General features: G+C 51.2%; 1 protein-coding gene across 1 annotated transcript; it reads right to left on the bottom strand.

Moving 5' to 3' along the window:
• Positions 1-237: 237 nt before the first annotated feature.
• MAT1A (methionine adenosyltransferase 1A) lies at positions 238-15,015 on the bottom strand (the record flags this gene model as incomplete). The annotated part of the gene is made up of 9 exons (XM_079793249.1): positions 238-340; positions 942-1,075; positions 1,361-1,543; positions 2,935-3,153; positions 6,011-6,154; positions 6,532-6,644; positions 9,494-9,616; positions 10,407-10,484; positions 14,922-15,015. The coding sequence occupies 9 exons, from the start codon at positions 15,013-15,015 to the stop codon at positions 238-240; spliced, it is 1,191 nt and encodes a 396-aa protein (XP_079649375.1).
• Positions 15,016-22,015: the final 7,000 nt, after the last annotated feature.

Below are 22,015 nucleotides of genomic sequence, written 5' to 3'. Positions count from 1 at the left end.
CCCCGTGACTGTCCTCACGAGGAGAGCGGACCCTCAGCACCGGGAAGCTGCCGGCTTCCTGCCATTCGTGGTGATGATGACGGACAGGGCTAAGTCCAAGGGCCAGGAGGGAGCGTGGGGAAAGGCACCCTCTTGGCCGCACGCGGCGCCTTCGGTCTGGGAGACCGGGGAGCTGGGGTCCTGGGACAGAGGAACGTGGCCACCCAGACGCCTCCGGGGCCAGGCCAGCTCCCGGCTCTAAAACACCAGCTTCTTGGGAACCTCCCACGGGAACTCGCTTCTTCCAAAGTGGCCGTAGCACGCGGTCTTCTGGTAGATGGGCTTCTTCAAGTCCAAGTCCCTGCGAGGCCCGCAGAAGGAAGGGTCGTTTCAATGGCAAGGAAACAGTCTCTCTCCGAATCTCAGGGGCAGGCGTAGCAGCCTAGCCAGTCTCTGTGTGGAGTGTCACCACTCGGGCCATTCCCCTAAATGGCCTGTCTACATGACACCATGTCTGTGGGGTGGCTGTCACTGTCACTGGCCCCGGGGGAGCAGGCTCAGAGGCTCAGGGAACCCCCATCAGGGGCCAGGAGTGCACTCTAGCCCCGCGGTGCCTTTCTCCTCTGCACCCCACTGAACTGGCCCAGACCAACGCCAAGTCAGCACGCTCTAGAAAGCAGGGATGGCATTAGAAGTGAGAACAGGCGGGACTAGACGTGCTGCCTGAATCCCTAGCCATTCAGCCTCTTACTTTCCTGAGGCCTCCCAGCTGGAGGTGGCCTCCGCTGAGCCCGCAGGGCCCTCAACCTGAGCACCAGACGCCCGGCTCCGGGGTGTGCATGTGCTGGCCCAGGGCTCGAAGACGCCCTGCTGCTGGGGCTGCACGTCCTTCCTGCTCCCCCTCCCGCTGAGCTGAGCTGAGCTGAGCTGTCCTGCCCACGAGCGCAGGGCAGCAGACTTACCTGACGATGACGCCAGGCCGGAGGTCGAAGTTCTTATTCACCACGTCCAGCAGTTCTCTCTCCGTCTTCTGCGACGTTCCATAGGTGAAGATGGAAATGGACAGCGGCGCGGCCACACCGATGGCGTAGGAAACCTTCCGGGGAGACGAGGGTCAGGCCCCAAAGCCTGTGGGAGGGCCCTGCCCCCCACGGAAACCCCATGTCCTCAGGAAGGGCAGCTGGAACCACGCCCCACACTCCGATGGCCCCACACGCTCCCCGCACCGTCTGCGCAGAAGCCCTGCCGGCCTCTGTACCTGGCCCTCTCCCTGAGGTTCTGTCCTCTCCCCGGGCTTCCAGGCTCCTGGCCACAGTGCCCCACACGGCCCCCAGAGCCGCATGCTGTGGCCAGAGCTCGGGCCGCAGGCGTGGGGACCCACCTGCACAAGCACTCTCCGGCACAGCCCTGCTTTCACCAGGGACTTGGCCACCCAGCGGGCCGCGTAAGCCGCCGAGCGGTCCACCTTGGTGTAGTCCTTCCCGGAGAAGGCCCCGCCACCGTGCGCCCCCCAGCCGCCGTAGGTGTCCACGATAATCTTCCGGCCAGTGACGCCCGCATCCCCCTGCAGAGGGAGAGGAGGAAACGGAGATGAGAGCCGAGCCCCAGGGCCTGGGAAGCTGCGCTGAGGCACTGTGATGGCCGGAACCACCACGGGGAAAGGGTGCCCTGCGGAGGCCCGGGGGCACGTTCCAAAGACTCCTTGGCTTGGCGTCGGCCAGACACCCGGGCTCCAGTTCAGACCAGTCACTGACCAGCTGGAAGTCAGAAAGCCGTCAGAGCCTCATCAGAACGTGCAAACGATGAGCCAGCTAAGATCGCAGGCAGCCCCACTGCCTCTGCTTTATGAGCCAATCCTAGTGGAGAAATCCAACTGCAGGAGGCAACTGCACTGTAATCCACACACACTGGGCCAGGGCCTCGCTGGTGCCACCCCGTAAATGCCATGGCGCCCGTTTCCTCACGGGTCTGCTCTGTGCAACACCAGGCAGTGAAGGCGCCAGGGCTCTGTGTTAAATGATTTGAGAAAAGTGCCTGCTATTCCCCCTGTTAGAGGTCACGCTCACACTCCTATTTCTAGCCTTGGAGAGGGCCTGCAAGAAAATACAAGAGGCGCGGCCTTTCTTTCCGGCTGTGCTGCACTGCTCCTGGTCACAGGGCCCGTTACGGGGCTCCTGCTCTGTGGCCGCACAGCCACAGCTGAGGCCCGACAGTGGCCGGCAGCCTCGCACAGATGCCATGCCAATCTCCGCTGCCTTGCTCCCGCGGGGCAGGAGAGAGGGGGCAGCAGGTGTTCACATGAGAAACTCCCACCGTGGTGCCCACAGGAGTTGAAGGGAGCCTGTGGCAAAGACCCGTGAGCGCCACCTGGTAAAGGCCAGTCATTTGTGATGCGAGTTAGCACATTAGCACGTGAGGCAGCAGCCACTTGGGCAAGCATGGCATCAAGAATGGGCTGTCTGGCCTTAGCCAGTTTGCCTCAGTGGATAGAGAGAGCATCGACCCTCAAACTGGAGGGTCCCGGGTTCGATTCGGTCAAGGGTACGTACCTTGGTTGCAAGGCTAGATCCCCAGCCCAGGCGGGGTACATGGGGGAGACAACCAGTCGATGTGTCTCACATTGATGTTTCTCTCTCTGTCTCTCCCCCTCCCTTCCACTCTCTCTCTCTGAAAATCAATGGAAAAATATCCTCAGGTGAGGATTAACAACCACAAAAAGGAATGGGCTGTGTGGAGTGGGAGGGCCAGGCAGCACAGGTGGAGGAATCCTGGGGACACGTCCCCGGTCGCTCAGGGACTGACAGGTACACAGCAAGCCTCGCAGAGAGGGAGCTGACTTCACAGTTGTCCAAGGCCAGACCTGGCTGAGTCACACAGCCCCCGACAGCCCGTGCTCAGGGAGGTAGCACCCCAGTAACAGACAAACCAGGGCCTCATCCAGAAACCGGGGCGCACCTGAGGACCGCCAATGACAAAGCGCCCGCTGGGCTGCAGGTGGTAGATGGTGTCTTTGTCCAGGTACTTGGCGGGCACCACGGCCCGGATCACCTGCTCCTGCAGGGCCTTGCGCATGTCCTCCAGCGTGATGTCCTCATTGTGCTGCACAGAGATGACAATGGTGTGGACGCGCACGGGGACGACCGCGCCATTGTTCTGCATGTACTGCACTGTCACCTGTCGGTCAGAAGGGCAGGAGGAGACTCGTGAGGCCCTGCCCTGAGCTCAGGACACATCGCTGCTGGGCACAGAGGCGGCCAGGGCTCCCAACAGCCAGGGGCCTGCTGTCTTCACAGGGCCTTCGGGAAAGTTCATCTGACACATTCTGGTATCTGAATAGCTGCCTAGTGCTATGCGATGGCTGGGCATGAGGCATAAGCTAGTCCCACCTGTGGCCACAGTTAGTGGCCCTTGGAGACTCAGGGTTTACACAGTTTTCTCTCTATGACCCTCTGGACTTCTTTACTGCTATCTCAGAGGGTTCTGGGTGCCAACAAATGTCCGCTGGCCAAAGCCCTCCCTTGACCCTCTATGTCCCAGGGCTCCTCTCGTGGGAGGAGCCCTGGAGGCAGAGGCAGAGGGAGCTGCCAGCTCTGGGTGTTCTGGCCAACGAGAGGGAAGCGGAGAGCCCCCGAGGGACGGCACCTGCCCGCAGCACCCTCGCAGATCAGGCCACAGGGACAGATCCAGCATACTGCCACCAGCGAGGCCAGGCTGTGCCCGTTCTGTGCATGACCAATGACTCTGTGAGCCATTCCAGCAGAGCAGGCCTGTGAGCTCCATTTCACAAATGAGAACACGGCTATGAAAGTGAAGCAACTCGTCCGAAGCCACACACACTAGTCAGAGAAAAGCCTAAGAGCCAAACCCGCTCTGCCTGGTCCACAGCTCGTGCCATTCCCACAGCAGCACAGGCAAGATGCTTCTCCCGTCTTTCCTGACACCTCAGTGAGCAGAAGAGCCCGGTGTCCCCGCCCGGCCGGGCTGTGAGACGGAGAGCGGCCGGGGCAGCCGGGGCTTGCGGGTGAGAGGGAGGAATGGTGAGCACGGCAGACGAAGCTGGTTAAAGAGACGGCATGGACCGAGCATGCACTGTATGCCAGAAACCATGCCAAAAGCTCGAGGAGGCTGTTACCAGCCCCATCTTAAAGACGAGAAAGCTGAGGTCCAGAACATAAATGCCTTGGTCAAGGTCACACAGCCAGCAAAGCCGGGCTCTGACCTGGAGCTGTGTGGCCTGGCGGGGGCTCTGCCCAGCAGGAAGCTGTCACTCAAGACCCTCAGGGCTATGCTGGAGCCACAGGCCCCATTGCTACCCAGTCAGTGTGAGCCCACAAGAGCAGTGCCCTGAGGGGCTCTGGAGCGTCGGGGCCTGCAGGAGTGAAGCTATGCCGGGGGCCCTGGTAGAGACACTGGCTGCAGGCACAGCACTGCTCCCACCCCAGGGCCTCGACAGGACCACCGGGCAGCAAGCAGTGCCCTCCTGGGGCTGTGCCTGCAGCCAGTCTCTGCCAGCCCCAGGCCCTCGGATGTCCATGCAACACTGGACTTGTGTCACTCCTACTCTGCGTCCTTTCTGATCCAAAGAGCAACAGGGTGAGGTCAGGAGAAGGGAGAGAAAGAATCCTGCCCACATGACGCCTTATGAGATGGGCCGATGCACACCAACATCTGTGGACTGAAGCAACCCTTAACTGCTGGGCTGTGCACACTCAGGGCCCTGTGGGAAGGGCTGGAGTTGGGGGCTCCCAGAAGGGGGGCCCTGCTGGCTCTAGGATTAGATCTGCCCTTTGGGCCGCAGGAGAAGGCTCACATCCCGAGGAGCGGCTGAGGCCCGTCTCCTCTGCCCCTGCCCCCGACCTCCCCTCGGCCGCGAGCCCCAGCAGCGTCCTTGCAGACCCACCGAACTGTGGCCTCTAAGCTCGGGGCTCAAGCAGGGCTCTCATCTCATCGTGTCGGGAAAATGCACCACGGAAAACGCAACCCTGACCAGCGGCAAAAATAGCCTCGTGCTGCCACTCCACTCCCGTGTCAACAGGAGGAGTTTGCTCAGGTGGAAAGACTCCTCCTGTTCAGTCAGGGCAGTGAGATGAGGAACCTCCTCTCCAGGAGGGGGTGGAGAAGGCCTCGCAGCAGGTCCTGGCATGGTGCCCCACAGTGCAGCGGCCTGGGGGGTTCAGGGGCCGGGAGGCTCCATCAGGGGACCCACACCCACACCCTCGGCTGCTTGGGGTACCAGTGTGGGCCTCACTCCCGGCTCAGGCAGCACACAGCAGGCTCCTGGGCACATTGGTTTGCAGGGCGAGTGAAACACGGGGTGTGATTGGGAGAGGACTGCAGGTGGGAGATTTGGAGCTGCGTGAGCCCAGTGGGTCCGCAAGCACAGATAGAAGAGGAGAGAGGGTGGGAGAAGAGCCAAGGACCTGCTGGAATGCGGAAGAGGAGCCGTGGGAGGGAGCCCCCAGGACAGGAGCAGGCGGACAGGGAAGGTGGACAGGGGGCCTCCAGGTGTGCGAGCGCTGGCATCACCATGGGCCTCGGACAGAGACCTCCGTGGGGATCTCCACTCTGCAGGGCGCCCAGTGGTCAGGGCCCAAGGGGCCAGAGGCAGGAACAGCAAAGAGAAGGTGTTTTTATGAGAAAGAAAGGAAAAGGCCAGACAGATGCAGAGGATCCTTGCTCAGGCGGCGTCCAGACCTTGCTCAAGATGCGGAGACCTGTCTTGGTGGCAGGGTAGTGACCAAAAGTTTGAAACCTGTTCAGAAGTGTGTGGCAGGAACTGGGGAATTATATTACCAGAGTCAGCATATGCTAAGAAGGAAAAAAATTTTTTTTTCCATTTTCTGGTACTTTTGAAATTTTTCATAATAAAATGGGGGGAGAAAACATCTAGAGCTGAAGGTTTTTCAAATAAATAACTCTTTTCAAAATCCACAATTCTTTGAGTCCAGACTGCACATTTTGGCCTTAACGGGAATGAGGATTGGGGGCTTGAAGTGTGTGTCTGGAACCAGGAGGCAAAGGAGAGACCCACCTGAGTCTTCGAGTCGGGCCTGAGCCAGGGGAGCACCCCCGAGCGCCTCAGCTCTGCCATCCGGGCGTTGAGTTTGTGAGCAAGGATGATGGTGAGGGGCATGCACTCCTCCGTCTCATCGGTGGCATAGCCGAACATCAAGCCCTGCAGCGGGGCGAGAGCCCACTGAGCCACACCCGCTTCAGACCAGGGCAACTGCCTTCAAAGCTACCCTCCGCTGCACTCCAACCTCACTCGGGGTCCTCGCGCACGCAGCATTCACGCTGGGCCCTGTGGAGGAGATGGCACGGACCCTGCCCCCCAACATCCTAAGAGGGGAGGGCGACAGCCCAAATCGGCATCAGCAACCCCAGCCTTCCACAGCCCGCGGCGCCCTCACACCGCTGCCCTGAAGTAGGGGCGTGCAGCTCCCTCCGATCCTCCAGGAGGAGGGTCACCCCACAGTGTGATTAACCCGTTATTCAGGAACTTCCCCAGACAGCTCCTCAACACAGGGCAGAGCAGGGCCAGAGCGGCCGCACCTGGTCTCCGGCACCGACGTCCTCCTCGTTTCTGTCCAGATGGACGCACTGGGCGATGTCCGGGGACTGCTGCTCCAGCGCCACGAGCACATTGCAGGTCTTGAAGTCAAAGCCTGGGCAGAAGGGAAGCAGGCCCGAGGAGGCACGTCAGACACGGGGTGGCTGCGAGCGTCCGGGACGTTCAGGGCCTGGCGTGCACTTGTGCCGGGGGTGGTCTCTGGTTAGCTGGGACCCGCCCGGGCCCAGAGCCAATGCCAGAATGGGGAAGGCCCAGTGTCCTTCCCATCACGTAAGACCCGTTAGCCAAAGAAAGCACTGCGCTGCTCACTGACTGTATTAAGTCACAGCTTGATTAGAAGCACACGCCCTACCGGGAGCTGCTGTACAGGAAGCAGCAGCCCCAGCTGCCCCCTGAAGCGCGGTGGGAGACTCACGCCTGCCCCGGGGCCGCCTCCAGAGGCACCTCCCAGGACCCAGGTTGGATGACGGCACTGAGGGAACCCGGGCCCAGCCACCCTGCCACCCGAAGCCGGACATGGGCCTAATCCAAGTACAGTCCTCGACTTGGGATCTTCAACTTCACGATGTTGCCAAAGTGATGCGCATTTAGTAGAAGCCATACTTCGAACTGTAACCTTTGCTCTTTCCCTGGGCTGTTGATATTCAGCACCTAGTCTCTCAGATGCCGGGCGGCAGCCTCGGCCCAGGCAGCCACGCCATCAGGAGGGTCAACAACCCGCACTCTCCAGCGTAGTCGCTGTTGGGCGATTTGCCCAATGTGGCTGCTGTAGGTGTTCTGAGCCTGGTGCGGCCGGCGAGGCAAATGGGACGTTCACAGGTTAGCTGTACTAAATGCATTTTGACTTACGATGTCTTCAGCTTAGGGCGGGCTTATCAGGACGTTACCGCATCGTAATTCGAGGAGCATGTGTATTAAACACACTGAACAAATAACGTGTACCTGACTGTTCAGAGGCTCCCAGCACCGAGGCCTCTCATCCTGAGATGTGGTCCCGAGGGAAAGGCCACACCTGCGGAGCGGAGCCCTGGCTGCCCGCCCTGCAGCTCGGCGGGCACAGAGGGGGAAGCAGGTGCCACCGCCTGGGGCCTGGGCAGGGGAGTCTGGGCTCGCAGCAGCCCAGCCGCGGAGCCACAGGAGGGAGCACCGTGCACAGACAGCACATTCTTCTCCCTGCTGGGCCTCCAACGCACAGGCCTCAGCCCAGGGACCCTGTGACCGAGGAGCTAAGGCAAACGGCCCCACCAAAGGGTCAGGTATTAGTGACAAGCTGGCTGTCACCCTTTTCCAGTCTCTTCTCCTATCCACGCGGCCAGAGTGGGCAACTAAAGCAAACAAACAAGCCAACAACGCAGACCCGATCTATTGTGTGCGCACATGCTTTAGGCGAGGCCCTACCGCCACATGAAGTAAAACAGGCCTCCACGGCAGGACCCCTTTCGCCAACGTGAACTCGGGGTAACCTTAAAGAGGACATGTCCTTACCTCCCCGAGGTCTCTGCTGGAATGCTTCTCCTCCGACCCCCAGCCCCACACACCCGAGTCAGGCGGCTCTCAGTCGGCATCCCTGGGCCCTCCCGCTGCTCTTCCTGGAGAGTTATGCCACCGACTCCCTGCCCGGCACCTCATGCTGCATCATCTGATGCCAGGCAGTGCCCCCACCCCAGGGACACCTCTGTCCTGTGCCGCCTCCTGGGCCCAGAGACTGTTTCTAAAGGCACCAACCAATGAACAACCTTTAGAGAGCTGCCAACGACTCACCATTTTGCAATAAACATCTCGCATTTGGCCTAATCACTGTCTAAATAATGACTCTTCTTAACGCTGAACGCCAACCAAGGGCGTCACGTGATCTGGGAAAGCGGAGTGGCTCTCTCACTTAGAAAGGTGCCACAGGTCCCCCAGCCTGCCCTGACCCACGAAGGTGCCGCACGTCACCCTAAACAGCCAGTAGGTGGGCCAGCGCTGTGCACAGGCCCTCACCCTGCCCTTTGATGCCCCTGCAGGGGGCCCTTCCTGGCCTGCCCGCCGCAGTCCTCAGTGCTCTGGGCTCTCTCGGCTCTCGCCCGCGCCTGGTCGCTGCTCCTCCTCCACTCCTGCCAGGGCCTGTGCCCCTCCCTGGGCTTTTGGCTCCCTCCTGCCTGCCTCCTTCGCCCGATCTCAGGACCAGTTCTGGGTTAAGTCCTCTTCTTGTCCAGAATGGGCAGCAGCACAGTTTAGCAGAAGGAACGGGAGGCCCAAAAGGGGCAGCCACGCACTGACTGTGTCACCTCATAGAAACCATTTACATCTGGAAGCCCGGATTTCTTCATCTGCATAGAAGTGTCACTAATACCTGACCCTTTCGTGGGGCCGTTTGCCTCAGCAGGGTCCTCAAGCAGTTAACACATTGCGGACCAGCAGTTTTATTGCTAGCTTTACCCAGTGGCCAGATAAGTTTCTAGTGAACGAGTACAAAAAATGTTTTATATAAATGTTAAAGGCACGCTTTAAATTAAATACCCATTGCATTTTGAAGTTACTTATTAGATGGTCTTACAAGCTAATATCTTTTTAAAGAATTCTCATGATTGGCCAGAAGCCTTAGAACAGAAAACACGAGAATTCTCGTGATCCGTCCGCAATGTGTAATTAAGTAAGATGACAGACCAGTGCCAGTGCCATGCGAGGACAGGACCCCGGTGGAGGGCAGCTCCTTTTCCTTGGAGTTCTTTCTCTTGCAAAGCTCCAAGAGGGCAGGACACTAAACAAGGCCAGAGTTATGATGGATGAACTGGGCGGTTCCGTGGGCTGTCACTGGGCTGCCTACTGCTGCCAGGCTCTGACCCCTAGTCCCTGACAGGCACCCTAAGGACTGTCTCTCCTGGGGTGGCCTGTGCCCATCCAGAAGCCTCCGATGTGACAGCTTGGGGGGCCTTCCTCGGAGACCGGGCCTTGCCTTACCCTTGGCCGAGTCGTCGTAGCCAATGTGCTTGATGGTGTCTCGCACCACCCGCTGGTAGTCCACCATGGCCATGGAGGTGATCTCCCCGCACAGCAGCACCATGCCCGTCTTGCACACCGTCTCTGGAAGGGAACGAGAAAAGGGAGTGGCCAGGGCCAGCACAGGGACGCCCAATGGCTAGACCTCTCCCCGTGCTGATAAAGGAACTCACAGCCAACCTTACCAGACAGGAAAGAGCAACGCTAATAAAAAAGAGTGAATGCCAGCACAGTTGCTGACCATCTTCAATGCCCCGAGAACTATACTTTGGAAAGAATTGGTTATACCTGAGTTTTTGTACCAAGTTTTCATATCACACTACTCGTGTGATCTTGAACAACTTAGCCTCTCTGTCTGACTCCTCGACTGTTAGGTGAGGCTAAGAAGCAGACTGCTGTGTGGATTGAAAGGAGACCATGACGCATGTAGTTGGCCTAAAGGATGCGGTCAGCCTGTGTGACGCTCTCCCGCCCCTACTGCTAACCTCCACTGCGGGCTTCAGGGAGTGGGATCCTGAACAAAGAATCGGGCAGCTGTTCACAAAGATGTCAGGGTGAAGTCTACCCTCAGAGGGGCACGTAGTCCTCAATCCAGAGGCCAGGGTGGCACTGGAGAGGGAAAGCTTGTCTGTGCAGCAGACAGGCCAGGGCACCAATAGGAGGACAGCAGGCTGTGGTCTCCATGGTGGGCATGCCTACCCTGTGACCGTGGCCCAGGCCCTCATTCAGCTGCACGCACTGTCCCTCAGTGAAGTGAGAGGACTTGCCCTAATCACCTCAAGGCCCTCCTGACTGCTGTGGTGAGGGCTTCACCTCAAGCAAAGGACTCAGGCTGCCCCTTGGGGCTCCGGCGAGGGGCCCAGGCGCTTCTTACCGCAGGCCACCTTGGCATTGGGGTCCTGACGGAGGTGGGCATCCAGCACCGCGTCGCTGATCTGGTCACAGATCTTATCTGGAAAAGAATGAACACGTGAAGGAATCATGGAACTATTAGGTACAACAAATGAAATGCTAAAAGAATTAGCTATTTTGTCAGTTTATATATCAAATCTGCCTAAAAGGACACTTTTTTAAATGTAAGAAGTTATTTCTTCCTATTTCTGCCTAATTTTGTATGATTTATAAAATTATAGAATTCTCTAAAAAAAGAAATATATTCCAAAACTAGTTCTAAGAGTCTACAGCAATTTACACACACACACACACACACACACACACACACTTCTAATTAAAAGTCCCTCATTCCTCAACATATTCCCTTTCATTCTAACATCCAGGAAAGTCCTGGACATAGAAGCTAAAACAGCTACTAACATCGGTGAGATTAGGTGCCAAGGTGTGAAGTCAGAAGCGACAGCCCGATGCATGTGCTGCAGGTTCCACAGGATGCAGCGTGTGGTGTAGAACACACCAGGCCAGCCCCACCGCAGCCGTGGGCTCTCTGAGAGGACCTCTGAGGACCAGTGCTGATTTGCAGAACGTTCCCTCGGGCAGCTCTCGGACCCTCCCTAAGGCCACTCGGCCTCCTAAAGGCCAGATGTTCTAATAGCTGGGCCGACCTCCTCAGTCAAGGTGGACTGACAAGAGTTCAGCACGAGCCGGCATTTGACCTCACTCTGTGTTTGCCTTAAAGACTCTGCATGGCTGGGCTCGTAGACCTTAGATAGCACTGTGGAGAAATCTACTCTGGCTTTGCGGGTCCTGTGAACTGTCAATGTTCACAAATTCCAAAATAAAAGTGACATCTATTTACACATATTAATCTCATTAATGTCCAAAATATCCATAGAGTCTACTCTTAATAAATTAATAAGATTTTTCCTGTTTTATTGAGATACAATTGGTCTATACAAATGTTGTGTATAATTAATGTGTACAATTTGATGAGTTCAGACATATACATACATGCATGTTACCATTACCATATCAAGGTAATTAACACTTCTATCACCTCCAAAAGTTTCCTTGCATTTCTCTCTCTTTTTTTAAGTTTTTAAATTAAGAACTTGGATCCACAATTAAGCAGTTCTACTCTCAAAAGCACATTATGCATTCTGTAACTAAAAATGTTAATTTGTCATTAAAGGTAAATTCCCCAATTTTTCCTTGCAGAAAGTGCTATTAAACACATCTTTGAACCTAGAGGGTATTATGCTAAGTGATATAAGTCAGACAGAGAACGGCAAATATCATATAATTTTACTAATATGTGGAATCTCAAAAAAACAAAAAAAACCCCACAGAAACAAACTCATAGATACAGAGAACAAACTGATGGCTGCCAGATGAGAGGGAGGTAGGGTGCTGGGTGAAAAGGGGGTAGGTGTTAAGAAGTACAAATTGGTAGTTACAGATGAGGATGTAAAGTACAGCATAGAGAATATAGTCAATAATATTGTACCAACTATGTGTGGTCAGATGGGTACTAGATTTATAGGGTGATCACTTAGTGTAAAAAACTAATGTAATATTGAATGTCAACTGTAATTTTAAAGTTTTTTATAAAGAAAAATAACGGTACGTTTGAGTTTTTCTATCCTCCCGCCAGTGGCAGATCTGGTTGTAAATCTAAGTTTGTCTGAGTCATAGCCTCTGCACACCCTCCCAAGGAAGGCCCCCTGCTGCTCAAACATCCACTTTAGGCTGACCCATCAGGACTCTTGGGAGCCGATCGAGATGACTCTGCTTACGTAAAGGACATGGGTCACATGTTCCCAATGCACACAGAGAAATGGGATAAGGGATATTCGAGATTTTAAAGCTGGAGTTGAGCAAGGGTATCAAGATAGCTTGACAGTTGGCCGGTGTTGCTCAGTGGTTGAACGTTGACCTATGAGCCAGGAGGTCACGGTTCAATTCCTGGTCAGGGCACATGACTGGGTTGCAGGCTCGATCCCCAGTTAGGGGCATGCAGGAGGCAAGTGATCAATGACTCTCTCTCATCATTGATGTTTCTATCTCTCTCTCCCTCTGCCTTCCTCCCTGAAATCAATAAAAATATATTTTAAACAAAGACAGCTTGACAAGGAGTTTCTTCAGAATTGTTTCTTTAGGCTTTGGAAATTTTTATCATTATCACTTAGTAGCCTTAAGATAGCTAATAGTTGGTTTTGTTGGGAGTTGAAAAAGAAGCATTAATTTTATCTTTCTGGTGGAGAGGAATTTAGCACTGGAATAACAAGCAGAAAGTCACCAGACCTTAGTGGAAACTGACTGACTTATGTGGACAGTTAATTTTTAGTGGCAAGTGAAAGGAAAATCAGACAAACTGAAGGTCTGCCATTCAGTAGACAAAACAACCAATTGATTGGCTAGAATTTTCCTTCTCTGTCCACCGAGCACCTTGCTGTGAGTACCATGGGACCACTGGCCATTGCTTGCCAAAGCACCCACTTCCTCCGGGTGGAGCAAATCCTAACCTATATATGGCTTTCAAAAGCCAGGGGGCTGTCCAGAATTTGCCACACATAGCAATGAAGCTGAGATTATGAGTACGGTAAACCTAGAAACTTTGTAAAATTATGCATAATAAAAAAGATTATTTACATTGAATTAAGTCACAAGGTTTCTCAACAGCGCCCCTATGGACATTTAGGGCTGGAAAATTTTTTGTTGTGGGAGATGGACTTGTGTATGCAGGATGTATAGGAACATGTCGGGCCTCTATCCATTGAATGGCCATTACAAACCCCTTGGTTGTGACAATCCCAAATGTTTTCAGACATTTTGAAGTGTCCTTGGGGGGAAGGGGACAAAATTGCCCCAAGTTGATAGCCACTGGCTGAAGCATATGGAGGGAGTAATGTATTGAGATATTTAAAGCTGCGTTACAAGGTACAGAAGTTAAATCTCTTTGAGAAAGAACAAGAAAGAGGGAAAAAAAGTAGACTTGGTGATGAGTTACCAAAAACTTCAACTGGTCCAATGAATTTTGAAGAAGTGCTTAAATACATAAATCAGTGTGTCTAGCCCCAGGGTTTTCCTGGAGCAATGGTCCTCAAAGTAAGATTCCCACACTAAAGGCAGTAGCATCTCCTGGGAACTTATTAAAAATGCAAATTCTGCCCGGTTCACATGGCTCAGTGGTTGAGCGACAACCTATGAACCAGGAAGTCACGGTTGGATGTTTGCAACCATTGATTCTCTCTCATCATTGACGTTTCTCTCTTTTCCTCTCCCTCCCTCTCTGAAATCAATAAAATATATTTTTTAAAAGAAAATTATTTTTTTAAGAGTTTCTTTTAGCCAAAACTGACAATTGCCAGTTTTCAACTGCTCCCAAAAATGCAAATTCTTGAGCCTTCCCAAGACCTACTAAATCAGAGTTTGGGGGTGAGGCCCACCACTCTGCATTTTACCCCGGAGTTTGAGAACCACTCTTCTAAACATTGAGGTTCTGATCCTGGTTTCTACTGTCACCATGGAAGCCTCTCTCCGTTCCCCAAATCACAGCCCACCTACTTTTCAGGTCCAAAAGAATGCTTGAATTTTCTTCCTCTTCAAGAAGTCGTCTGCACTTTCTTTTATAACACACTGGAGACTTCCAGAACCTAGAGCTCCATCCCAATAGAGGATGCACTGCCACTTATTCCTAAACTACTTGTGCTTTACACGAAAAACTTAGTGACCCTCGGTCTTGTTTGAGGGAACATTTTCTGTTGACTTAAGCTGCTCATTGATAATAAATTAAAGATTTACTAATACACACACACACACACACACACACACACACACACACACACTGAGTGGCCAGATTGTTATGATCTCTGAACGCATAATAATCTGGCCACTCAGTGTATATCCTATATAATAAAAGGCTAATATGCAAATTGTTCCTTCAACCAGGAGTTCAACCAGCAGGCAGGTTGGCCAACTGCCTACGTCCCCTCCCCCTGGCCAGGCTGGCCGGACCCCACCCATGCACGAATTCATGCACCGGGCCCCATATATATATATATATATATATATATATATATATATATATATACACACACACACACACACACACACACACTGAGTGGCCAGATTATTATGCGTTCAGATATCATAACAATCTGGCCACTCAGTGTATATATATAATGTTTGTATCTGATGATAATTTTATGTCCATGACTATCTTTAGACAACCAGCTGCGTGGTCTCTGCTACAGCCCCACCACGCTGAGGGCTGATGCCCGTGGTGGTGGTGGCAGGAACCCTCAGCTTCACTCACTTGCAATGCATCACTGGCATGTGATGATCTGTTTTACAAAACTACAAATAGAGGGGAAAATACTTCACAGTGTTCCTCCAGAGACCCCTGAGAGTCACTAACACAAACTGTTCTAAGACCTCTAGCAAAAGTGACTCCCTCGGAACAGGTCACGTCGGGCCGGTACAGCCTACTCACCGGGGTGTCCCTCTCCTACGGATTCCGAGGTGAACATGAAGGCCCCTTCTTCATTCAGAGAGGTGTCATACAAGCCATCCACCGGTCCGTTCATCTTTTCACAGGTCTCCACGCAGCTTCCTCAAGGCCACCGTTCTAATGCTGTGACTTTGTCTGCGTTTTTCTTTTTTCTTTAAACCCAACAGGCCTGTGGTTGGCAGAGGCACAGGGGTCACTTCTGCCTAACTGCTGGTGAGCATGCGAGAGGGAGGCGAGGATGCGTGAGAAGGGAGGGACTGAAGGTGGCAGTGTGGCTCCCTGGACTGGCCAGAGCTTGCTCCTGAGGGACTCCTATATATGGAAAAGTGAAAGTGCCTGCACATCATGTGAGAAAGCTGGAGGAGTCCATTTCCTGGGAGGGGTCACCTCACCTGGAGGGATTTCCATCTTGAGCTCTGACTTCCCGGCCCTGGGCATCTGGTCAGTGGTGGGAAAGAAGGCTGCGGAGACCCCGTGGAAGGGACGCTCTGCAGGCTCTGCAGCCAGACTCCATGCTGCTCCAAGGTCAACATCCCACCTTGGAGGGTGGGGGCCGTGGTTACTCAGGGACACAAACAGGCAGCAAGAAACTCGTTTTCCAGAGATCTGGTTTAGGCTGCGATTGCAACACAGGGTGGCCTTGGCTGCGGGGTGCTCCCCTCCTCCCCCACGGCCTGTCTGGATGGGCTCGTCCCCTTCTCCCGCCTTCTCAGAGCGAGAGCGTGCACCTGGACTCAGAGGCCGCTGGGGTGTTACACAACAGATTCATTTTGAGCCCACGTTTTTCTGCTAATAGAAATCACCCAAACTGTCAACTTCTCTAAGGCGCTGGCAATCACACGGAGAAGCAAGATGTTTAAAAAGTATCTGGGCTTTGGGGGAAGGACTCTTGAGAGACAGGTTCATTACAGGGAACCTGTCAGAGTCCCGTGTCCCAAAGCTTCCAGATATTAAATTAAACATCTACATATTCAGCCCTATACACTTGATAAACATCCTGCTCACCTAACTCTGCACTATTTTTTGCTTTGACCAAGAAAAGCAATAAACAGAATGGTATCTTTAACCACTTCATGCACTAAATGATGGCATTTCTCCCTTCGTTCTCTCCCACTCTCAGATCTCGCTGCACCCTCAGACCCCAGGAACAATAGGGAACCGAGGTCACAGGAAACGGGCATGGGTGAAGAAACCACTAGAAAGCAATACAAAATAATCAACCAAAACCTGATGCATCAGAGGTTGGACTGTGGGACGCAAAAGGTAGCATGTAATAAAGCCGACTGACAACTCTGGTGACCAAATCCCCTCTGTGCTTATAATATGAGACTTAAAATCCTTGTCTGGGGCTCCAAATCTTAAGTTTTGCCAATTGCTCAGCAGTAGCAGCACCATCCCTCCAGGCAATTAAAACCACGTTGACGTGACCTCTTCAGAGATGAAGTGAGAGACTTTACATACATGGATTGAATCAGAGGCATTTAACAACGAGTGACTGGAATGCTCAGGCACAGGCTGCTGACAGTTCAGAGAGGAACGAGCGAGAGATGGGATGGAAAAATGACGAGTCAAATAGGGACTTTAGACGATAGCGCCTGGAATTCTCCTGTTTGCACTTGAACTGTTTCAACATCGCTGTCCCTTTGTAAATTTCTTCTGGGTACATTGGTTTCAGACCTTGAGGCAATGTGAGCTAATGTTTAATGTGAACTGCAGACCGAGGTTACCCCAGCAGTCAGAACCGCCGCCATTCTGTTCTACTAGTAAATGCGCTGTAAGAGCAAGGTGAAGGTTAAGGATCAAGTACCCGCCACGTTTCCGAGAGCTAGCAAGAGGTCCGCGAACAAAGCAGCCCAACTGCCCTCTGAATCCAAGATGAATAGCATCATGGGGTGGGGAGGCCCTGGGTGGGGGGTGGGGGTTGGGGGGTGTCCTGTACTGAGAAGTGGCACTTTCAGAAGGCTCCCGCAGCCTGGACACAAATTGGCAGTGCGGGAAGGACCTGGAAGAGATCTAGTTCAGTACCCGTCTCACGTAAGAGTCTCATATGGCATCCCCACTAAATAACCCCACGCCACCTCACAGTCCTTCGGCAGCTCAGTGCTAACAAGAAGCACATCCAGCATGGTGGCTGGGGGACAGGCTTCCGGTTGGTCCCAGTTTTGCGTCTAATCCACTATGCACCCTGGGCAGGCTTCCTGACCCTCCCAGGCTGCTGATTCCTCACCAATTAAACAAGTACCTGCCTCACAGTGTTGTGAGAACTAAATGACAACATTTAGGTATGAGAGAAATGAGCATAGTGCTACACACAATCAGAGTCTGACAAATATCACCTAATATTTGTAAGTATCTTCTGTATACAGATACATTTGTTCCTGAACAAAAGTAGATGATTGGATACGAGCATTTCTCAAAGATACTGCAGGATGGGTTCCAGGCCGCCCACCACCACCACAATAAAGCGAGTATCGCAATAAAGTGTGTCGTAATCTTTTTGCTGGTTGAGGGTCTTGCTTTCAATTTGTAAAAAAACACACAACATACTGTGAAGCACAACAAGGCAAATGCAGTATGTTGTTTTCTTCTTGTGCTTATGTCTCTACATGCACACAGACCTCATTTTTCAGCACTTGAACAACATCCTCCAATAGGATGACCAGAAATTATCGAACCATGCATTCCCTGATGGCTCCTTGCAGCTTCTCTGCTTGCCGTCGCTATGATGCGACAGGGAAGATGCTTAGTCGTTGGCATGTTTTTGTAAAAAGATAAAATGCAAGGCCCTGCCAACGCTGAACTAGCCAAAATATGTCCATTTTGTAGTACATTTTTACCAGTTGGATAAAAGAATTAGCACTTCAACCAAGAGTTAAAATCACAGCTTCAATCTGGCCCCTTTGGCAAGAATTGGCAGATCTTGGCAAAGATGTACTTACTTCGAGTTGAACCCACAAGGACTTCAGAGCCCTAACGTGTCACCACACACGCAAACGAAAGCCTCCCTTACGCACACACTGTCCTGTTCTCCCTTACGCATGAGTTGTCCTGACGCCACCCCGGCCGCAGCGAGGACTAAGTCCCGTCCAAAGTGCCAAAGGCTGCAGGTGATCGCACTCCACTCCGCGCGCAACCTTCACCTCTGCATCCTCGCCACGTGGCCTCTGCGGAAACGTGGCTCTGAAGGCAAATCTCACGTTCGGTCAGGTTTACCCCGAGGAACCTCTGGGTGTAAAATACCCGCGGGAAGACCTTGCTTCCAATAGGGAGTGTGTGCACGCCACGCTGAGCAGCTCACGAGGGTCTCTGAGGGCACCCGGTGCCAGGCACTGCCTGGGGCCGCAGCCCTGGTGGGACCCTCCGGCCCCTGGGCAGCCACGCCCGACGGAGACGCCGCAGCCAGGAGAAGGGCGGCTCTGGGACCCGATGCCGGATGCAGAAGCGGAGTGTGCACCCACCTCTTCAACACCGTTTCCGAGCAGACCTTGCTCATCTTTGGCGGGAAGCTCCCCAACTGACAAGGCATCACACCACTGAAATATTTTCAAGATTTACTTCTTTGCCCTCATTAATTTAAGCACAAACTTTCCCCTCATATGTTATCCTGGAGCATAAGTTACTTATTTATATAAGAAATATAAAATCGATCCAGACAGTACTTTTTTTTAAATTTCTTTCTTGATTAAGGTATTACATATTTGTCCTCATTCCCCCATTCCCATCCCAAACCCCTCCCCACGCATGCCCCCACCCCCCTGTTGTCTGTGTCCATTGGTTAGGCTTATATGCATGCATACAAGTCCTTTGGTTGATCTCTCCCCCTTACCCCCACCCTCCCCTACCTTCCCTCTGAGGTTTGACAGTCTGATCGATGCTTCCCTGTCTCTGGGTCTGTCTTTGTTCATCGGTTTATGTTGTTCATTATTTCCCATAGATGAGTGAGATCATAGACAGTACATCTTTTTAAATGTTAGGTAATTTTAGCAACATGTCACCTTCCTTCAGTAAAAAAGTACAAATAGGCACCCCCAATGCAGCAGCTGTTCTGAAAAAGAATAAAGAAATGCGGAATGGTTTCACGGAAAAAGCAGAACCTGAGCTGGACCCAAAGGAATGATAGGATCTTAAAAAGCAGCAGGCAGACAGGAAGGCTGGGTGGGGGTGGGAGATAACTGGGCAGGGAGGTGGAGGGCTGGGAAGCCAGGCAGGCCAGGAGCTGGGGCTCAGAGCTATAAGTAGCCCTGCAGAGGTAGTAAAATGGGAGATTCTGCCAGACAGGAACATCCAAGCTAGAGTAGAGGAAGAAGATTCCAGAATCAGACATAAGAGTTAAAACTCCCCCTTGGGAATATTAAATGTTGACGCCATTATGGAAAACAGCTTGGCAGTCTTTCAATAAGTTAAATATAGAATTATCATATGACCCAGTAATTCCACTCCTAGTTATATGTCCAAGAGAAATAAAAGCATGTGTTCAAACAAAACCTTATACAGTAATGTTCATAGCAGCATTATTCACAATAGCCAAAGTACAGAAACAAGTCACGTATCCATGAGGAGACAACTGGATAAGCAAAATAGTCATACAATGGAATGTTATTCAGCCATAAACAGGAATGAAGTATTGACACATATTACAACATGTGAACTTCAAAAACAAAGTGTTAAGTGAAATAAACCAGACATAAAAGCCACATACTATCTGTTTTCATTTATACAGAATGGCCATTGAAGGTAAATCCATAGAGACAGAAAACATCAGTGTTTTCCAGGGGCAAAGGGGATGTGAAGAATGATTGTTCAATGGGGATGGGATTTTGGGGGAGTGATGAAAATGTTTTGAAACTAAATAGAGGTGATAGTTGCACAACATTGTGTACTAAAATGTCACTGAAATGTGCACTTTAAATGCTTAATTTTATGTTATGCAACGTTTACCTTAATAAAAAAGCAAAAGATTAATGAACACAGGATTCAGAATTATAATTAGTCTGAGTGGAGGCATGATGGTGAATGAGACAGGAGGGAAGGGGCCTGTTATTAGATATAGGTTAAGTCAAGAGTCGGCTTATATTCCCACAACTAACATCATACCCAATAGGGAAAAGCTGAAAGATCAGAAACAAGACAAGGAAATCCACCTTTATCCAACACCAGTGGCCCGAGGCACAAAATTCGTACAAGGGGCTAGGCCCTCGCAGCCCCAGCTTCATCCGGAAGGTCATTCTGCTGTTTGGTCTAATTAGCATATTAGCTCTTTATTATATAGGGAAGTATTGGAAATCCTAGCCATAGAAACCAGACAAAAAAAGAAAGAAAGAAAATATATCCAAATTGGAAAGAAGTAAAACCGTCATTATTTGCAAATGATATGATACAATATGTAGAGGACCCTAAAGATGCCACAAAAAAACTACAAGAACTGATAGATAAATTCAGTAAAGTAACAGTATACAAAACAAATATTCAGAAATTGGTTGCATTTTTATACACCAACTAGAGGCCCAGTACACAACATTCGTGCACTTGGGAGGGGGTCCCTCAGCCCAGCCTGCACCCTTTCACAGTCTGGGAGCCCTCGGGGGATGTCTGACTGGCGGCTTAGGCCCGCTCCCCAGAAGGACATCAGTCGGACATCCTTAGCGCTGCTGCAGAGGCTGGAGAGGCTCCTGCCACCTCCACTGCGCTCACCAACTGTGAGCCCGGCTTCTGACTGAGCAGCGCTCCCCGCTGTGGGAACGCACTGGCCACCAGGGGGCAGCTCCTACATTGAGTGTCTGTCCCCCTGGTGGTCCCTGTGTGTCATAGCAACCGGTCGTTCAGCCATTCAGTTGATTTGCATATTGCCCTTTTATTATAGGATAATGAACTATAAGAAAGAGAAATTAAGAAAACAACCCCATTTACAATTGCATCAAAAAGAATAAAATATCTAGGAATAAGTTTAACCAAGGAGGTAAAAAACCTGTACTCAAAAAATTATAAGACAAAAGTTAAAGAAGCTAGAAATAAATAGAAGCATATACCATGCTTATGAATAGGAAAAATTAACATCATTACAGTTTTCATACTACCCAGAGCCATTTATAGAGTCAATGCAATTCCTATCAAAATGCCAATAGCATTTTTCATAGAACTAGAACAAATAATCCTAAAATTTATATGGAACCACAAAAGATTCCAAATAGCCACACCAATAGTGAGAATGAACAAAATTGGAGGAATTATACTACCTGATATAAAATTATACTACAAGGCCATAATAATCCAAACAGCACAGTACTAGCATAAAAACAGACATATAGATCAATGGAACAGAATAGAGAGCCCAAAAATAAACCCATGCCTATATGGTCAATTAACCTATGACAAGAATATACAATGGGGTAAAGATAGTCTATTCAATAAATGGCCTTGGGTAAAGTGGACAGACACCTATAAAAAATGAAACTAGATTATCTCTTATACCATACATAAGAATAAACTCAAAATGGATTAAAGACTTAAATGTAAGACCTGAAACCATAAAACTCCTAGAAGAAAACATATGCAGTAAAATCTCTGACATTGCTCTTAGCAATATTTTTTGGATATGTCTCCTTGGGCAAAGGAAACAAAAGAAAAAATAAATAAATGGGACTCCATCAAACTAGAAAGTTCTTGCACAGCAAAGAAAATCACCAACAAAATGAAAAGACAACCTACTGAACAGAAGAAAATATATGCCAATGATAAATCTATTAAGGGGTTAATATCCAAAATTTATAAAGAACTCATACAACTCAGCACCAAAAAAATAAATAAATAAACAATCCAATTTAATAATGGGCAGAGGACCTGAATAGATATTTCTTCAAAGAGGACATACAGATGAAAAGATGTGAAAAGATGCTCAATGTCACTAATCATCAAAGAAATGCAAAGTAAAACCACAATGAGATATCACCTCACACCTGTCAGAATGGCTATCACCAATAAATCAACAAACAACAAGTGTTGGTGAGGATGTGGAGAAATGGGAACCCTCATGCACAGTTGGTGGGAATGCAGATTAGTGCAGTCACTGTAGAAAACAG

Source organism: Cnephaeus nilssonii, assembly GCF_951640355.1.
Source record: "Cnephaeus nilssonii genome assembly, chromosome: 16".
NCBI classification, from domain to species: Eukaryota; Metazoa; Chordata; class Mammalia; order Chiroptera; family Vespertilionidae; genus Cnephaeus; species Cnephaeus nilssonii.
Note: the sequence above shows the minus strand (reverse complement) of the source record. Positions and strands in the feature narration are given on the sequence as shown.